Source organism: Pseudorasbora parva, chromosome 18 (genome assembly GCF_024679245.1).
Source record: "Pseudorasbora parva isolate DD20220531a chromosome 18, ASM2467924v1, whole genome shotgun sequence".
NCBI classification, from domain to species: Eukaryota; Metazoa; Chordata; class Actinopteri; order Cypriniformes; family Gobionidae; genus Pseudorasbora; species Pseudorasbora parva.
This window is the reverse complement of record NC_090189.1, coordinates 11,572,702-11,592,963: the sequence shown is the minus strand read 5'-3', so window position 1 is coordinate 11,592,963 and position 20,262 is coordinate 11,572,702. Positions and strand designations below refer to the sequence as shown.

At 37.7% G+C, this 20,262-nt stretch overlaps 1 protein-coding gene across 2 annotated transcripts in view; it reads left to right on the top strand.

Annotated features, from left to right (window-relative positions):
• LOC137046429 (potassium/sodium hyperpolarization-activated cyclic nucleotide-gated channel 1) overlaps positions 1-17,798 on the top strand; it is a 158,681-nt gene extending 140,883 nt beyond the window's left edge. Inside the window, exons 7-9 of one of the 2 annotated variants that reach the window (XM_067423639.1) lie at positions 59-223; positions 5,471-5,534; positions 16,562-16,894. In XM_067423639.1, the coding sequence (XP_067279740.1) occupies positions 59-223; positions 5,471-5,534; positions 16,562-16,748 (416 nt within the window). In that variant the 3' untranslated portion in view covers positions 16,749-16,894. Of the gene's footprint in view, positions 1-58; positions 224-5,470; positions 5,535-16,561 lie in introns of both variants that reach the window. The other variant, XM_067423638.1, reaches the window with a different exon arrangement.
• The last annotated feature ends 2,464 nt before the right edge of the window (positions 17,799-20,262 follow it).

Sequence of the window (20,262 nt, the reverse complement as noted above, 5' to 3'; positions counted from 1 at the left end):
ACAACTGACCATTATTATATAAAACATGTAATATGGTTGATTCATCTATTTCCCACAGAGATCTGCCTGTTGACGAAAGGCCGTCGTACAGCTAGCGTCCGCGCTGACACCTACTGCAGACTGTTCTCACTGTCTGTGGACCATTTCAATGAAGTCTTGGAGGAATATCCCATGATGCGGCGTGCTTTCGAAACTGTGGCTATCGACCGATTGGACCGCATCGGTAAGACCAGAAACCCAACCCTCTCCTTCTCTACTAGTCTAATGCCTGAACCTTGTGTGTGTTTGTTGCGCGTTTGTCCTGTCCATCATCGCACCTCAATCATCTACCATTGTGTTGCATGACGTGTATATATGCTCCCTTTATTTTCTCTTTTTTTCTTTTCTTTGTCCAAATGTTTCGTATGTATTATAGTCTTTACAAACAGTTAAAACTAATAAGAAATAAATGTAACTGAGTGGTGTGTCGGTAAGCGACAGTGCATGTAGCCGTCCTGCCCAGGGCCGCTCGCCCTGATGGTTTTTGGTTCAATGTCATCCCCAAATGGACGCATGGAGGGTGGACGGAGGCAAACCCTCACCAGCATGAGCCTCCGTTCCACTCCCCCACCCCGCACACCTGGGTATGAGCACCACCCCGCCCCCTCTCTTGACCCTTGCAGCAGCAGAGCGCCCCCTAGAGGGGTTTTGAGCTGGTGCACTAAAGGGCAAGGGCTTAAATAATTAACTATCAATTAGAACCAGTTCTTCACATGTTAGTGTAGTCCCTGCCCATTTAAAGTGCTTAAGTTATTCTATTTATTTACTTATTTTTTTCCTCAAAGCACAATTTTTTTTATTAATAATAAAAATAATAATAATAATAATTCAGTTTAATTTAATTTATGGTAACTTCATATACTTTATAATGTTTTACATTAGTTTATGCATTAGGCATCATGAACTATCACTGAGTAGTATTTTTACAGCAAAGTGTATTAAATAATTTAATTTAAATGTAAAGTTGCATACATTAAAGGGATGATGAACAATTTGTCATTATTCACACACCCTTAAGTTGTTCCAATCCTACAGTGCATCCAGAAAGTATTCACAGCGCTTCACTTTCTCCACATTTTGTTATGTTACAGCCTTATTACAAAAATGGAATAAATTCATTATTGTTCTCAAAATTCTTCAAACAATATCCCATTATGACAACGTGAAAGTAGTTTGTTTGAAATCTTTGCAAATTTATTTTGAAAAAAATATCACATGTACATAAGTATTCACAACTTTAGCTCAATACTTTGTTGAAGCACCTTTGGCACCAACGTGTTTTTGAGTACAAGCTTGGCACTCCTATTGTTGGGCAGTTTCTCCCATTCTTCTTTGCAGGACCTCTCAAGCTCCATCAGATTGGATGGGAGCATTGGTGCACAGCCATTTTCAGTTCTCTTCAGAGATGTTCATTCAGGTTCAAGTCTGGGCTCTGGCTGGGCCACGCAAGAACATTCACTTAGTTGTCCCATGAAGACTCCTTTGTTATCTTGGCTGTGTGCTTATGGTTGTTGTCCTGTTGGAAGAGGAACCTTCACCCTAGTCTGAGGCCTAGAGCGCTCTGGAGCAGGTTTTCATCAAGGATGTCTCTGTACATTGTTACAATCATCTTTTCCTCGATCCTGACTAGTCTCCAAGTTCCTGCCACTGAAAAACATCCTCCACATCATGATGCTGCCACCACCATGGCTGTAGGCATGTTATTGGCCAGGTGATGAGCGGTGCCTGGTTTCCTCCAGACGTTTGCCATTCAGGCCAAAGAGTTCAATCTGTTTCATCAGACCAGAGAATTTTGTTTCTCGTGGTCTCAGAGTCCTTCGGGTGCCTTTTGGCAAACTCCAGGCAGGCTGTCATGTGCCTTTTACTGAGGAGTGGTTTCCATCTGGCCACACTACCATACAGGCCTGATTGGTGGAGTGCTGCAGAAATGGTTGTTCTTCTGGAAGGTTCTCCTCTCTCCACAGAGAAACGCTGGAGCTCTGTCAGAGTGAACATTGGGTTCTTGGTCACCTCCCTGACTAAGGCACTTCTCCCCGATTGCTCAGTTTGGCCGGGCGGCCAGCTCCAGGAAGAGTGGTTCTAAACTTCTTCCATTTACAGATGGTGGAGGCCACTGTGCTCATTGGGACCTTCAATGCTGCACAATTTTTTATGTACCCTTACCCAGATCTGTTCTTCAAAACAATCCAGTCTCTGAGGTCTACAGACATTTAGTTGAATTTACCACAGGTGGACTCCAATCAAGTTGTAGAAACATCTCAAGGATGACCAGTGGAAACAGGAGCACCTGAGCTCAATTTTGAGTATCATGGAAATGGCTGTGAATACTTTTGCAGATAATTTTTTTTTTTTTTAGTAAATGTGCAAAGATTTGCAAAGAATGTAATTACAGGGTATTGATTTTAGAGTTTTGAGGAAAATAATTAATTGAATCAGTTTTGAAATAAGGCTGTAACATAACAAAATGTATAAAAAAGTGAAGCGCTGTGAACACATTCCAGATGCACTGTATATGAGTTTCTTTCTTCTGTTAAACACAAAAGAAGAATGTTGGTAATCAAACAGTTGATGACACTGACTTCCATGGTGGAGGAAAAAAAATACTATGGTGTTCAGTGGGGGCCATCAACTGTCTGGTCACCAAAATTCTTCAAAATATCATCTTTTATGTTCAACAGAAGAAAGAAACTCATACAGGTTTGGAACAACATCAGGGTGAGTAAATTACAAAATTGCATTTTTTTTGGTGAACTATCCCTTTAACATTAATGTAATTTGAATTGTATATTTATAATTAACATTAAAGTATCAAAATAAAACAAAAAATTTCACCTCTAGGGTGGTCGCTTATTCAAAAAGGCGTAGCTTGATGACGCTTTGAATTTTCGCGGATCTTTTATTATGCCGCAGACGACCGCTTCTGTTTTTTCTGGTCATGAATACGCAACCCTGTTTTATCATATTAGATACATTACTTGAGTGTGTTGAAAGTTGTTATAATGCTACTCTGTGTGTCCGTTCGATAAATACTATGAGACACTGTTGCACACCGCAGGTAGCTAGATCGATGTTAGGGATGGTAAAACATGGCACTCGCCTTAAATCAATACTACAAGATTTAAACAATAAGACTAACTGTGTTGCGCTATAGGACAATGATTAGTTTTCTGATGATTAATTCATCCAAACAGTTGCTCACCTGTCTAATAACACTCATAATATCTTAAAGCGTCTTTGGTGTTTCCATGGTTTCAACCAGAAATCGTAAACACAGGTATGATGTCATTGATAGGCGACGCACGGACACGGTCCATGTCCTGGTTAAAATTGCTTATTTTTCTGTACTAAAACATTCTTGGAAACATTTGGGATAACGTAAGTACACACGTCAACAAAATATATAACATAGTTCTAGTGGTTTTTGAAGATTTTAAATACAAAATTATTACATATTGTGCCTTAAATTGATCAATTCAACATAAAAAAATGTGTTCATGATACCCAATGCATTAACTAATGTAAACAAAATGAACTTTATTGTACAATACAGTGTTCTTTTCACAAAACATAGCAGCAAAGCAGCGAATGTTTATTTACCAAATGTGTTTTTTTTTTTCAAAAGTTAATTTGTGCAAAATTTGCATGAATCACATCAACATTCATTAAAGGACATTAACATCTAAAATATCATATAAAAAAGAAAATCAGCAACACCTTACACCCACCTCATTTTTCACTACAACACATTTACAACCCCTACTGAATGTTCTTCTCCATGAAAACATCCTAAAAATAGCATTAATTTTGTACTATGCTAAAATATGTAATGCACTTTTTTAAAACCAGGCTTGATGTACTTTAACATTTCCCCACTAAACACAAATCCATTATCACTCACACTTACTTCATAGAAATACTGAAAAGAAGGATTTCTCTTTCAACCAGTTTCAAAGGAACAATGGAAAATAAAAAAGGGATTTTATTCAAGCTGTCATAAAACAGAGTCGTCAGGTTCTGTAACGCTGCATATTTTAGTCTTTGTCTCATTGTTGAGATACAGGCCACCGTCCATCATCAATTTGAATTGTGTGGAATTCAAATGTGAGCTAGTGCATTCTGAACATTCGTAGAACATCGGTTTGATGTTCTGCGCCATTCAACGGGTTTGGTCTTTGACCTTTTTTTACTATTCAATTGAATTCTGTCACTAGGGTTTAAAATAGGGTCTTGAGCATGAGCCTTGTTACTTTTCACCCAACATCTCCATGAATCGTTTACTCAATAACAATGTTTAACTAGTTAGTGACAGACCAGATTTGAAGTGAAGCACAAATGCATCTTAAATTTAGTGGTCACATCCAAACATAACTCCGACGATATCTATCACAACACTTTTTTTAAATAAATGATTGATATGGTTATTGTATAAACTTCACCAGTATAAACGTGTCTTGTTTCTTTCTTTTTTTATCTTTTGATCTCACAGTTCATAAGATAAAACCAGAAGATAATTTAAGATGTGACCTGAAATCTCAAAGTAAATGTTTCTCCTTTAAGCATATGAAATGGTTATGACGTACACTAATATAGCATGAAGCCCTGCATAATTTCACAACTTGAGTGCATGAAACAAAACGCTAGAAATATAAAACAGAATATCCCTTTTTAAAGTTCCATTATATGGTCATTGTGATCGATAAATTTTAGCACCTGCTTGCCTGCATCCATACCTTATAAAAAAGTTAATTTTAGATATAGGTTCTAGTGTTATTTCAACCTTTTTCTTTAGTTCAGTTGCTTTATTTTTGTGTTTATTTGCTAAATTCTGGCATGATGCTATTGACTTGCCTTGCACTAAAAGTTGGATTGGATTGGATTGGTCAATATGCCCACACTATGTGACATGCACGTCACAACTAATCAATAACAGATAAGAATTGATGTGATCAGGCCAACCAAATCACGTTAAAATAAATTAAACGAACCCCCAATTCGACAGCATGCACTATACTGTCCGAATTCCAAACTAGGATTATATCTACACCCATCTCTGATGGTGGCATTGACGTTTGCACCCTTTAAACGTCAGTCATTCCGTGAGATGACCGGTGTAAACAAAGTCAAGACGTGCATTTGTCCTTTCATGTGGAGAACGGGCTTGTACTAGATTGCCACTGCAAGTTGCCAGCACTTTTGATTTGACATTAGTCTAACTAAAACAAGGGGTCTTGTCTCATACAAGGGAAAAATACGGACCGTGACATGATTGGTGCTCCATGTACTGTTTTTTGGACTGCAAATGCTTGTCTCGTCCTAAGCAAAGAATTTGCCAAAAAAAAAAAAAAAAGAAAACAAAAGTTACCATGCATTAACCAGAATGACATGTTGTACAATTGATGTATCTATCTTTATTTAAAAATTATTTGACCAGGAGCCCCTCTTGAGATGAGCTCATCTCGTTTTCAAGAGTGTCCTGGCCGACCAGTAGGCAGCAGGTAAATTCCTCATGACGATCCAGATTTTCCCCCCCTCACATCTGAAACGATCCACAGGCTTAAGGCAGCCAGCATGTGTTCAGTGCACCAGTGGACCTCAAAACGAAGGTTAAATCAAATGAATAAAAAGCCATTGTAAGTAAAAACAATTGGTTGCATGTTACTGTTAAAGTCAAGGCAAGTACTTTTTATAGTCTATTCCCTGTCATGTTTGGGCATTTATCGTATATCTGTCTTTATGATAACCAATGCATGCATACTATTTGATCAAATTCCAAAAAGTGTGCTTCACTTAAGGTTTTTACTGCAAGAAAATAACCGTAATGATAACAGCGCTGCTGCTTGTTATGATGATGTTGCTAAACACAAAAATGCTTCATTCTGTTGTTAATTATTATTTGTCTGTGCTTTTAATAGTGGTGGGAAAGATGCCTAAAAATTGTAGCTTGCTAAGCCGATTTAAGGTAGTTCATAGTTCATACTCAAGCCACTTTAAATATTTAGGTATGGAAAGCAGCTAAGGGGCAGTATGTTATTACATTTATCAAATTATGTAATTTAATATTAAATTAAACTAATAAAAAACACCCTAATATATACATTTAATCATAAAAAATAACCTAAAGAAAGTGGTACTTTTTTTATGTAGTTCAAACAAACTAATTCACTAGAATAGTCTGGACTTTCCTTACACTGAAGTAGAAAAAAAAATATGAAATAGAAAGAAAAGGACCATTTACATACAAAAGTTTAAAAAGGTTACTTGTTAATGAAAAAGCTTCCCGATTACCAAAAAACACACAAAAAAAAAAAAACACATCAACTGCTGAAGATGTTACGCTACTGATAAATGTAAAAAAAAAAAAAAAAAAAAAAAAAAAAAATTCTTAATTTTAAACTTTCTTAATGTTAAGTGGTCTCTTATTTTTTCCAGAGCTGTTTTTTTTTTTTTTTTTTTCACACATTTAGACCAATGCATGTCCATGACTTTCTGTTATTTGCGATTATTTATTTATTTTTACTCTTTTGCACTCACAAAGAACGAAATAAATATTTTAGAGCTGGCCTAACTTTGAAATTCTCAGATATTTCCAGGTTGAGCTTAGGAACATCCATTTACAAACTTAGGTGTCAGTCATATCAAAAGTAGTTAAACGTTATTTTTTTTTCTGTTTGCAACAGAAGCTAAAAGAGTCTATTTATATCTGCGGTCCAAACGTCATGGCGGCACCTGGCAAAGTGCTTGAGCTCAATGGTGTGCCACGTTCACGGCTCACTGTGTTCCACTCGTTAATTAGAGAATGGGAGGCAGACTCCAGGTTATTAGGCATCTTTAGTGACACAGATAGAGAGAAATGAAGCCCAATATCCCCATTCAGCCCCAGAAGGATGCGGCAGAGGGCTAATGTGTCTCAGCGGAGGCCGTCAAGCTTAGAGGTGAAATGGAATGTTCCGTTCTACTGAATGTCTAAGAACATTCTTTGGGAATTCGTGTTTCTCCGTACAAGCCCCATGTAATAGGTTTTGTTCTGAAAGAGATTGTGGGTTACTGTGAAATCGATGCTCAATGTTCAGAATGTCTTTTTTATAAATCTTTTCTTGCTCACAATCAAATGTTGTGGCACTCTAAAATTATATTTTTACTAAAACTCCCCACAGGAATGAGAGATCTCAATTATGAGACTGAGATGAAACTGAGAGTTTTGCTTAAAACTGAGCACTGGTCTAACAATTTCTCGAACTGTGCTTTGATTTGCAAAAATACCAAAGATGATTACAACGAACTAAAATGTCTGATTCAATTCTTTATGAAAGCATCTGTGACATATTAGGGGAAAAAAATCAATAATTGAAGTAAAAAAAAAGAAGGTATTTTTGTCCAGTTGCATATACAGTGAAACATACCTTTTGCAAATACTGACAGCATCTAAAGCATAACACTTAAAAAAAGTAATAATGTACATTATATATATAATAATAAATAAATAAATAATTGCTTTTTTCTAATTTCGCTAAAATTGTAATGCATACATACAGACACACAAATATATGTGTGCTTGCGCATATATTATATATATATATATATATATATATATATATATATATATATATATATATATATATATATATATATATATATATATATATAGGGTTTACAAAGAATGGTGTGAAAAGGGAAAAAACATCCAGTATGCAGCAGTCCTGTGGGCGAAAATGCCTTCTTGATGCTAGAGGTCAGAGGAGAATGGGCCGACTGATTCAAGCTGATAGAAGAGCAACTTTGACTGAAATAACCACTCGTTACAACCGAGGTATGCAGCAAAGAATATGTTAAGCCACAACATGCACAACCTTGAGGCGGATGGGCTACAACAGCAGAAGTCCCCACCGGGTACCACTCATCTCCACTAAAAATAGGAAAGAGAGGCTACAATTTGCACAAGCTCAACAAAATTGGACAGTTGAAGACTGGAAAAATGTTGCCTGGTCTGATGAGTCTCGATTTCTGTTGAGACATTCAGATGGTAGAGTCAGAATTTGGCTTAAACAGAATGAGAACATGGATCCATCATGCCTTGTTACCACTGTGCAGGCTGGTGGTGGTGGTGTAATGGTGTGGGGGATGTTTTTTTGTCAAACTTTAGGCCCCTTAGTGCCAATTGGCCATTGTTTAAATGCCACAGCCTACCTGAGCATTGTTTCTGACCATGTCCATCCCTTTATGACCACCATGTACCCATCCTCTGATGGCTACTTCCAGCAGGATAATGCACCAGTCACAAAGCTCGAATCATTTTAAATTGGTTTCTTGAACATGACAATGAGTTCACTGTACTAAAATGGCCCCCACAGTCACCAGATCTCAACCCAATAGAACATCTTTGGGATGTGGTGGAGCGGGAGCTTCGTGCCCTGGATCTGCATCCCACAAATCTCCATCAACTGCAAGATGCTATCCTATCAATATGGGCCAACATTTCTAAAGAATGCTTTCAGCACCTTATTGAATCAATGCCACGTAGAATTAAGGCAGTTTTGAAGGCGAAAGGGGGTCAAACAGGGGTTTGTATAGAAAGGGGGTTAGTATGGTGTTCCTAATAATCATTCAGGTGAGTATATATATATATATATATATATATATATATATATATATATATATATATATATATATATTATGACGAAGTGAATAACACTGATTATCTCTTCATCACTGCCTGTAAATGAGTGGGATATATTGAGCAGCAAGTGAACATTTTGTCCTCAAAGTTGATGTGTTAGGAGCAGGAAAAATGGGCGTAAGGATTTGAGTGAGTTTGACAAGGGCCAAATTGTGATGACTAGACCACTGGGCCTGAGCATCTCCAAAAGGGCAGCTCTTGTGGGGTGTTCCCGGTCTGCAGTGGTCAGTATCTATCAAAAGTGGTCTAAGGAAGGAACAGTGATGATCTGTTGACAGGGTCATGGGCGGCCAAGGCTCATTGATGCACATGGGAAGCGAAGGCTGGCCCGTGTGGTCCGATCAAACTGACTTAGTTATTAGTAGTTAATGCTGGTTCTGATAGAAAGGTGTCAGAATACAGTTCATCCCAGTTTGCTTATGGAGCTTCATAGCCGCAGACCAGTCAGGCAGCAGAAGGGGGACAAACACAATATTAGGAAGGTGGTCACAATGTTATGCCTAATTGGTGTATATACGTGGTGGCACTAAACATATCTTATTAATGCCATTAATAAAATACAATGAAAACAACATTAGTAAATATCTAAAGTTCTAAAATGCATACTGTTTTAGATGCTGTCAATATGTTAGTAATGCATGTGATTTAGTTTCTAAGCAAATACATGCAAATGTGTATGTCCTCGAACCACTTTAAAAACACCTTCAATTACTGAAATCACATTAGCTTGAGATTGCCTTCTTTCTAAGTAATACCAAGTGGTTTTCATATTTTGATATGCAATGCTATGACTTTCATACATATTAAATGTGATTTAAGTGTCTAAATACTTTTTGGGTCACTAAATGCCTAATTCTTAGGTTTTGGCCCAGTTAACCTAAGATTATATGATTTCCTGCAGAAATCCCTGTTGATTGATGGCAAGATCTGGTCAATAAAACATAACATATCAAGTCCCTGCAAGGGTGCTAGAGAACATGTACCATGCTAGGCTGTTGTTAAAAATAAAAACTTGTTGTTAAGTGACTTGCCTGGTTAAATAAACATGTTAAACCCATCGATCTAGATGGACCTTGTCTAGATCCCCTTCTCCACTGGCCCTTTAGAGTCCCATGAATAACATGTTTTTGATCAACTCCTCATTCACAGTATTCACGATACCTCCAAACTTCTTTACAGACATCACGTAAGTCTGTAGACGTACAGTGCGTGTTTATTTAGAAGTAGACTGTAGTAGTCTCCTCAATGTTCATCTGGATTTATTTCACTGTGGTTGCCAGTAGATTACACATCATGGCCATTGCCTTCTGAGAATAAATGCACAAAGGCAATTTCCTCAGGGTGGGTTGCAAACATCAGGGACAAACAGTCAATATTTCCCCCCTCATGCCAAAATGCATCACAGGTCTGACTGCCTCTACAAAACGCACCCAGCCATGTTTACAACTAGCAGACTAGTCGATACGCACTGTGAACAAGGAAATTGTGCATATTTGGATATGCAAGGACACGACAGGCCTGTAAAACTTAAAAGAAGACTCCAGGGAGGCCTTTGTCCTTACCCCGATTATGTACACGTTATTCATGTCTCCCTGAATAAGTGTTCCTGTCCAGACCAGACTTGTTCATCCTCAGGAGCCCCTTTCTTTCTCCAGTGACATAAGACATCCTCTCATTTTCTGCCTCAGCTAACTACAAATGACAGTGCTGAAGCTCTTCGTTATTGGTTATTGATTGCTTCCCCCCATGGGAACGGTCTCAAATTAAATATACGTATTACAGTAAGTTATTGGAGACAGTATTTCAAATCCTTCATCCTGCAGTTATGGCTCCGTGTTACCACATTATGTTCTTAAAAGCAGATCATATTGTTCTTATTTTAGTTTAAACCATCATCCATCTGGTGCTGATGGCTTATGTCCACATACTTTTGGCTAAGTAGTGTACTTCTATAAAAGTATTATTTTCATTTGCATTGAAGCTGCACTTTTAAGCAAGTGTTTTTCCCATTCATTTTTCCAACCAAAAATTACCTTCAAAAAAGATTTAAGACACGAAGCAAACCAGACCAAAATAATTTAATTTATACAAAAACATCATTACAAACTTTGATTTCAAGTTTGAAATAATCTGAACAAGTACAAAATAACAACATATTTAATGAGGGAATGTACGTCAATCCCATGGTTTAAGAAGTATGAATTTAAGGGTTAGTTTACCACAAAAAAAAAAAAAGAATTCTGTCATTAATTACTCGCCCTCATGTTGTTCCACACCTGTAAGACTTTTGCTCATCTTCTGAACACATAAATTAAGTTATTTTTTACAAAATCTGAGAGATTTCTATCCCTGCATTGACAGCTTTATGAACTTTATGAACTTTATGAAGCATCACAAAAAGTCAAAAAGCTTCAAAAAGTTCATAAAGAGATCATAAAACTAATCCATATGAATTGAACAGATGAATCAACATTTTCTAAAGAGACACAACCGCTTTATACGCTGAGCAGACTTAATTTAGGCTTTTATAAGTCTCACGTAACCAGACCTTCAGACTGACGGCAGAAGGTCTGGACTCCATCCAGAGGATGTTTCATTGGTGGAAACATTGGAGATCTTTCTTTGGTCAAGGACCACTTAAAGGTCCACTGAAATCAAAATTGAAGTTTTTTTAGCTTTTAGTATGACTGTGTTAGCCTTAAAGTTATGAATAAGCTGGTATGTTCCAAAACTATGACAAAATTTGCATTTAGGAGATATAAGCATTCAAAATGTACAGTCCCTCACTTCTGTTAAAACGAACCTCAGATTTTGATGACATCATCGCAGACTTCTTGTCAAATCTTCTGTCCAATCAAAATGCTCTCTAGAATCTAAAGCCCGCCTCCTACGCTGCTGAAGCTGTGGCTGAAATCGGTCAGTTGGTCATACATTTACTTATTTCTACATGGTGAAAGGCACATAGCACACTATATACGTGATAGGAAACGATTCAGTGTAAATATGCTTTCAGTTGAGGCAAATAAAGTCTGTTTTCACCTTAGTTTTACACACTGCAGCAGCGCACACACACCAAAGGCTCTGGTCTAAATTTAGACTACAAACACGAGAGCGCAGCGCGGATTATATGCGCGAGTCCGCGCAGACAACAAACATATCGACCCATTTTAATTCTGCACAGAATGCTTCATTTCAAAGCGATATGGAGGAGATTATGATGATAAACAGTGTTAGAGGAAATTGGCGTTTCAAAAAAGGGGAGGAGCTGCTAACAGCTGGAGCCGTTTCAGGGGAAATCACATCAACACATTGAATAATGCGGGGCATTCCAAAGCACTTCAGTGGGCCTTTAAGAGGATGTTTGACTATCATATAATGTAACCAATCACAGTTTTGTTCCGTGTCATGTTAAGGGGCATGAAAATGTATATTAATTTTTCAAGTCAAGTCAATGTAATAACTACAGGGGCCCAGTAGTGCAGCCGTACTAAATTAAACCACAACACAACGAAATTGCCACAACACAACGAAATCACCACAACACAACCAAATCGCCACAACACAACGGAATCACCACAACACAACGGAATCACCACAACACAATGAAATCGCCACAACACAACGGAAACAAGGCACAACAGAATTACCACAACACAACGGAATCACCACAACACAATGAAATCGCCACAACACAACGGAAACGAGCCACAACACTACGGAATCAACACAACGGAATCACCACAACACAACGGAAACGAGTCACAACACAACGGAATCACCACAACACAACGGAATCACCACAACACAACGGAAACGAGTCACAACACAATGGAATCAACACAACGGAAATGAGCCACAACACAACGGAATCACCACAACACAACGGAAACGAGCCACAACACAACGGAATCACCACAACACAACGGAAACGAGTCACAACACAATGGAATCAACACAAGGGAAACGAGCCACAACACAACGGAATCACCACAACACAACGGAAACGAGCCACAACACAACGGAAATTAGCCACAACACAACGGAATCACCACAACACGGCTCTGGGAGTGCAATAAAGTTAGTTTTCCTTGCCATTGCTCTATAGATTGGCCAGTCGTACAAAGATTTAAACACTACGATCAGGTTTTAAGTGTGTAACCATTGTATATCGACATGAAATATCAACTCAAAATCACCTACAGGCATTATAGCTGCATATTTATACTTGAAAATGCTTTTACACGCTGCCATGGTGCTTGATGCCCAAGGGAACGTCTGCCAATTCCACCATGCAGTTTAACATATTATTTGTATGAATTAAAAGTTACTTTTCATACTTTTCACATTTAAAAGCAGACATGTTAAAATCCCACAGCTTTGTTACATTCTAAAAAACTGACTCAATGCATAATATTGGAATTTGAACATTTAAAGAAACCAAAAAAAATGTCATTTTAATTAATAAAATTATACATTTCAACCACTTGGGGAATTGGCAGACGTTCCCTTAGGCATCAAGCAGCGTGATCGCGAGTAAAAAACGTTTTTTCGAGTAGAAATATGCACCTATAATGCATGTAGGTGATTTTGAGTTTATATTTAATGTCGATATACAATGGTTACACACTTAAAACTGATCGTAGTGTTTATATCTTTGTAAGACTGGCCAATCTATAGAGCAATGCCAATGAAAACTAACTTTATTGCACTCCCAGAGCCCCCTTGTGGTTGGGAGCATTTCCGTTGTGTTGTGGCCGGTTGCCGTTGTGTTGTGGAGATTCTGTCGTGCTGTGGTGATTCCGTTGTGTTGTGGTGATTCCGTTGTGTTGTGGCTCGTTTCCTTTGTGTTGTGGCGATTCCGTTGTGTTGTGCCTTGTTTCCATTGTGTTGTGGCAAATTCTTTGTGTTGTGGTTTAATTTAGTATGGCTACACTACTGGGCCACCCTAAATAACAGACCAGTGCGCATCTACAAATTGTTAATTTATGAATGTTTTTTCAAGTGTACTGCAACAATGGAGCCACGAACTTCAGATTTTGTAAATCCAGTGTTTAGTTGATCCTAAGCCAAAATCACAGGTCACAGTTCAACACAACAGCGTTCTTCTTACACAAGGAAGTTTGGAGTCGCTGCATTTGTGTCCAGGTGGACCATTAAAGAATGCAATACATATGTCTCACGGACATCATGTAGAAATCTTATGGTAAACAGCAGCTCAAGCATGTTTGCTTGACGTGCGAGAACCAATAAGGTTCATTCTTGTGTTAAGCATCATGTTTGAGCTTTGGGGAGAACCACTGAGGTTCATTCTCGTGCATTTCATGCAGGTTCGGTTGAGCTTCTGTTTACGTCCACTAATCAATGTTTGTTATTATGTGAATAAAAGCCTAAATTCAATCTGTTCATCATATAAAGCGATCGAGTCTCTTTAGAAAATGTGGACTAAACCGCTCAATTTGCATGGATTCATTTCACAAGCACTTTATAAACTTGTTGAAGCGTCAAATTGCCAGTTGTGTAGCTGTCAATGAAGAGTACAGAACTGGCTCAGACTTGATTAAAGATATATTCATCCATGTTCCGAAAATGAACGGAAGTCTTCCAGGTTTGGAATTATGACATAAATGATGACATAATTAATTTTTTGGGGGTGAACGTACCCTTTAAGTACTTAAAAATTAGTAAATAATTGAATGAATGAATAAATAAATAATGCATATATATAATACAAGTGTAATTTCTTAATGGTAGTACTATTATTTCATTAAGGTCTGTTAGGTAGTTGTGACAATTTGTGCATATCCTTTTCTAAAAAAAAAAAAAAATAATAATAATAATAAAAAAGCAAGAAGCACTGATGCAGTATTAATGCTTTATATTGCATTATTAAAACTCATTGCAAAACTGTTAGTAACTGTTCCCATAACCATAAGCCTTAAATTCATATTAATTTTCTTCACAAATAAATATTTTAATGTTCCTTCCTTAATGATTAAATACTGTATATAACAAGTCACTGCAAACAGCTTGATACACAGCAGCTGGGTCATGAAACTGTACTTTTTTCTCTTTTTTAATGGTAAAAACTCCAGCATGCCTCCTGCCTTATTAGCTGTTAAGGCGATGGATGAAAGATTGATAGCCTGCTTTATGCCTTCAGCTCATAAGAGTCTTACTCAGTCATATTATGTAACAATAGAGCTCTGCTCAACTATTGTGTACACAAGGGGAGTATAGAAGAGGTTTATGGAAAGATCGATACATCCCTCATTTATCAAAAATAGTGACTAAGAGAACGGAATAGATCTAAATCTATTTGGCACACTGGAGTAAAGTTAAATTCATATTTGGAAAGCCTAATAACCATGGCATCATATCTAACCTCTCATATTCTAGCATTCTTTACAAACATTAGCTGATCAATCAGTTGATTTTTCTGGTTCCGACTTTATAGAATACGACATCGGTATCACAGTAACCCACAAATATAGATGACTATTAATTTCAATGATCAATAATTCTACTTATATTTTGATGCATTATTTGTAGGCTACGGAGGTCTAAAAATAATAATCATAAAAACTTTTCATAAATTTACTTTTTCATTGCATTCAATTGATTTTACTTTATTGTTACATTTAACTTTTTTTATTATTATTTGTTTGCAAATTATTTTAATGAATGCATTGATTGTTTTCTTCATTTTATTTTCAAAGTTACACTACAGTCACACTGTAGATTACTAACAGATAACTAACTTAGCCTAGCTTTCAGGGTAGACAGACAATAAAGATTAGCAAGTATTTAATAGATATTAGCCATGAAATTGTTACAACAACAACTAAGTTTATACACAATAATATAAAATTCAAGTCTTTTAGGACCATTGGCTACTGACATAAAGGTTAATTTATTCATGGTAATATCCTTCTATTACTATTATCTTTGTGTTTGTCCTGTTAAAGTAGAACTAGATACCCTGCTGGAAAACAAACAGCTTAGACATACCGAATCTAGATCATCTCCTAGCCTGGCCAAACTTGTCCACAAATAAAGGTTGTAAATATGTACCCCATGATTTACTAACCCTCAAGCCATCCTAGGCATATATGACTTTCTTCTTTCAGTCAAATTGGAGTTATATTAAAAAAATGGCCTGGCTCTTCCAAGCTTTATAATAGTAGTGAATATACCCTAGAATTTGAAGGCCAAAAAGCACATGCATTCATCATAAAAGTAACTATGTTACCTTTCACTCTTATTATAAAGCTTGATATTATGAAATGTATAACTCTGTGTTTGGCTGAAAGAAGAAAGTTATATACACCTTGACCTATAAGCTTGACGGTGAGTAAATTGTGGGACAATTTAAATGTTTGGGTGAACTAACTCAAGTTAAGCTGATTGTGGTATTCAAGCCTAACCAGATTGTGATTGCTCAAAACCCCTCTAGACCAGCCTGACCAGACTAGGAGACCAGCTAATACCTTCAAACCAATTTAGAAAAAAAGCTCTAAAAATGTCTTGAGGCTTGCTTTCCAGCAGGGTAACGAAATGAGTATCTGTGGTGTGCTCAAAGATTGTGATGTTTTAGACTTTGTGCGTGTACTTACTATATAGTGAAAAACAAATAAGCATATGAGGTAAGCACCTCAGAGTTTGAATCCTGCGTTAGTCCTACTTCAAAATCTCTACTTTGGAGTGACTAGCCTCCCCAATCTACATTTGTGAGACCTTTGTGCTTCTCCTCTCACTGTTCAACACTCTTTGTTACCCTATTAGGTCTAGTTGATATCTGCTCGGCCTAAACTAAAGATTGACTATTTTTTGCTTTCACCCCACCAACAGGGAAGAAGAACTCACTCCTGCTCCAGAAATTTCAGAAGGACCTGAACGCTGGCGTCTTCAACACTCAGGAGAACGAGCTGCTGAAGCAGATCATCCGGCAGGACCGAGAGATGGTGATGATGGTGGATCGGAAGCAATCGGTCACGGGGATGAACTCCACGCCGATGTCTGGAAACTCCATCATTAACTCTCCTGCTCAGCCACCGTTCTCTACAGCAACTGCTATTCTTGGGAACAACCAATTACAGCAGCAGGCCGCCCCACTAAGTTACAGCACCTCCGCCACTATAACCCCATCAGGCCGCGTGCCGCCCTCACAGGGCGTCACGTTCTCGGCGCCGAGCGTTTCTTACGGTAACTTGAGCACCTCTTCCCAGAATCCCCCTACGCCTTTGCAGCAACCGACAGGGGCGATCATGTCCCCTTGTTCGTTCACCACATCCATTTGCAGCCCCCCGGTACAGACCCCTATAGCCAGCCGAACATTCCAGTACGGATCGCCGACGGCCTCCCAACTGTCCCTTGTACAGCAAACCTTACCCCAGCAGGCCTCGCCCAGCTCCATACCACCACAACAACAACAACAACCGGCGCAACAACAGCCGCAGCAATTGCAAGGGGCGTCCCCTCAGAGGAGCGATGTCCACAAGAGCACACAGGCGCTCCAGTCAGGCAGCCTGAGCAAGGACATACGCCACCTCTCTGCCTCGCAGCCGTCACTGCCCCACGAGACCTCATTGGCTGCGCGGGCACACCCCACATCTGGCGAATCACTCGCGTCCATTCAGCCACCCATGGGATCCGTGGCAGGCATCCAGGCCCCGGGCTCCGTGCTGCAAAGCGGCATCCGCACCAACGTCCCACAGAGGGTTGCCCTTTTCCGGCAGATGTCATCGGGTGCATTACCACCGGTGCGCATGGCGCCTTCTAGTGCCCAGCACAGGGATTCCACAGGCTCCAGGAGAGAGTCGGCAGTCTTAAGCAGTACAGAGACGGAACAAGACAAGATGCGGTTCGCATCGAATTTATGATCCCATTTTACTTTTTTTTTCACATTCATTTTTTTAAAAGATATTTTGATTGATTTTTATGGAGAGACAAAATGGGGAAAAGACTTGCATTTTTTTTCTCCAACTTCCTCTGGAAAAAAAAAAAAAAACTCATAGTTATCCTGTACAGAATTTCCTTGTACTATATTTTAGACACACTTCCCCTTCAACTTAAGAATGTATATTATACAAAGTATATATATATATATATATATATATATATATATATATATATATATATATATATATATATATGTGCAAATCCAACTAGAATATTTGGCATTGACCATATGGAAAAAAAAAACTCTAGTATAAACGCAAGTCTTCCTCTCTAACATATGTGACTATAACGTGTCTGAAGATCTGGTTTCTGTTGACGTTTTCTTTACATTTCCGATTTTTTTTTCCGTTTTTGGTACGGGATTGCAATGATGTTTTTGATTGTGTTTTTGTTGAATTTTTGTTCTCGATGAGAAGATGACAAAACACGTCCAGCATTCAGCAGCTTTTGGCATCACTGTGGAAAATGTTTGCGCAAATCGAAACTGGGAAATACTGAAATGTTTAAAAAGCACATCTACAAACTTTTACCGGCTGGAAAGAAAAAAAGATGATATCAGCTCGGCGCACCCAATCAAGGTGTGGTTACGACATCTGCAATACTTCGTGTTGTGCAGTAATTGCGTTGCGTTCCAAGACAGCCTTTGTGCATTAAAGGGAATAGATGTTGTTGTTTTTATTTCGTTTAAATTATTTTTACGAAGGATGTGTGGTCATATCGAATGGTTTTATTTTCTATATCTGAATTTCAGAACGAGACAGACATTATGAAATGTCACTTAAAGACTGTACATTTACAATATTTATAAAACTAAAGATTATCACCATTATGCAATAGACTGTGATATGAAGATTACCTATATGTGTGTTGTACATAGTTTTGTAGAGCTAGTATTTACAAAAGTAATGTGTGGTGCATTTCTCAAACATGGCAATGTCTTATCTCTGTCATCCGCCTGGGTAATGTTTATATATGCATATATATATATAAATATATATTCAAATGGTAATATGTGGCAACAAACATCAGAAACAATCAGTAGAGATAATAAAACCTTAATGCAAATAGTAGCGTTACAGTAGGTAGCACTAAAGACAACATATGCATTCCAAAATATCTGGCTTGTCAAACATGGGTCATGTATCATCATCATCAGCAGCAGCAGTAGCTTAATGCAAATTTTGTTGCATAATCTTTTACATTTTACAATCCATAAATGGAAATCAAATGTGTTTATTTTGTCCTTTCCTGAGCTGACGTAACATAAGGAAGCCTCCAGCTGTCGGTAGCCTATACATCAACAGATGCTTTATTTTATAATAGTTGCATATTAATAGTGTTCTTCTAATGGATCAGTATTATATACACACCACTCCATCATATTATTACATAGAACTAAATGTTCTGATTATGCATTTTCCATTATTTTTCATATTTAACAACTGTGAAAACATTTATGTATTTATTTTCACTGTATGTAATGCTTCTAATCCTCTGCTAGTTCTACAAAAACATCAACCTTTAAGTCTAACCTTTATGCAACATAAAAATCTGTAAACCGATGGCACTGCAGACACAATCATCCAAGTGAGCAGCAGAAACTATTCTGCATTTTTTCAAGAGTAATTATCCGATTCCTACAAAGTATCTGAGAAAACAGACGGACAAATATAGATGTTCAAAGAAAGAAAAATAGAAGCTGCTTTGCATTAAGGTTTTTATCTCTCCCGTTCGTCGATTCATCCAGTCTGGGGCTTAAGACTTTGAAATGGCATGTCAGTCACCCGTATTGGGGGTAACAGATTTACCAAGGGGTAACTAGCAGCTGTGACTTCTATTTTTAATTTATTCTTACAATACTGCTACCGAAATTCGGTAGAATAAAGCAAAAACTAATCTGACCTGTGCAAAGTCTCCAAGCCCCCTTGCACAATGTTTAAAAGATGACAATACTCCAAAAAAAAAAAAAGAAAAAGAAAAAAAAGAACACTTGTGTCAGTACTGTACCAGTGCAAATCCCATACAGCGACCATAACCGCATGCATTGTCACAAAAACATAAAAAGAGAAACTATTTAAAAAATGTTGACGTTTAAATGTATTGTGAGATTATGTTTTTTGTTTATTGTCTGCCTAGACGTTCTCTGTGCGTATCAGAAACATTGAGTTTTCACGAAAAGGACATTCTTAAGTATTTGTGCCTAAACTATAGCCATGTTTCATCCTGTTCCTTTCATGAGTGTGTGTGCGCGTGCGCTCGCACACGTGTATGTAAACAAGTGTATACGTGTATGTTCAATGTTTTCCAATGAGAACAAAAAGCAATGGGAACGGCCAAACGTATTGGAGCAAAGAAAAAGGATCTTTGCTTGGCATATGCGATTAACAAACTAGCGAAAATATCAAGTATAATCGCATTTAACAAACTAATCAGTATCGACTGGAATCACGATAGATCCTGGCAATGTTGAAATGTGTGTGGGACTTTATAGCCACTGATGTTGTGTGGAATGAAACTGGCCAAAGTGAAACATTTCAATACAAACTTTCATTGTGAATTGCACTTTCTGTTTAAAGAGAGAAATCTAGAAG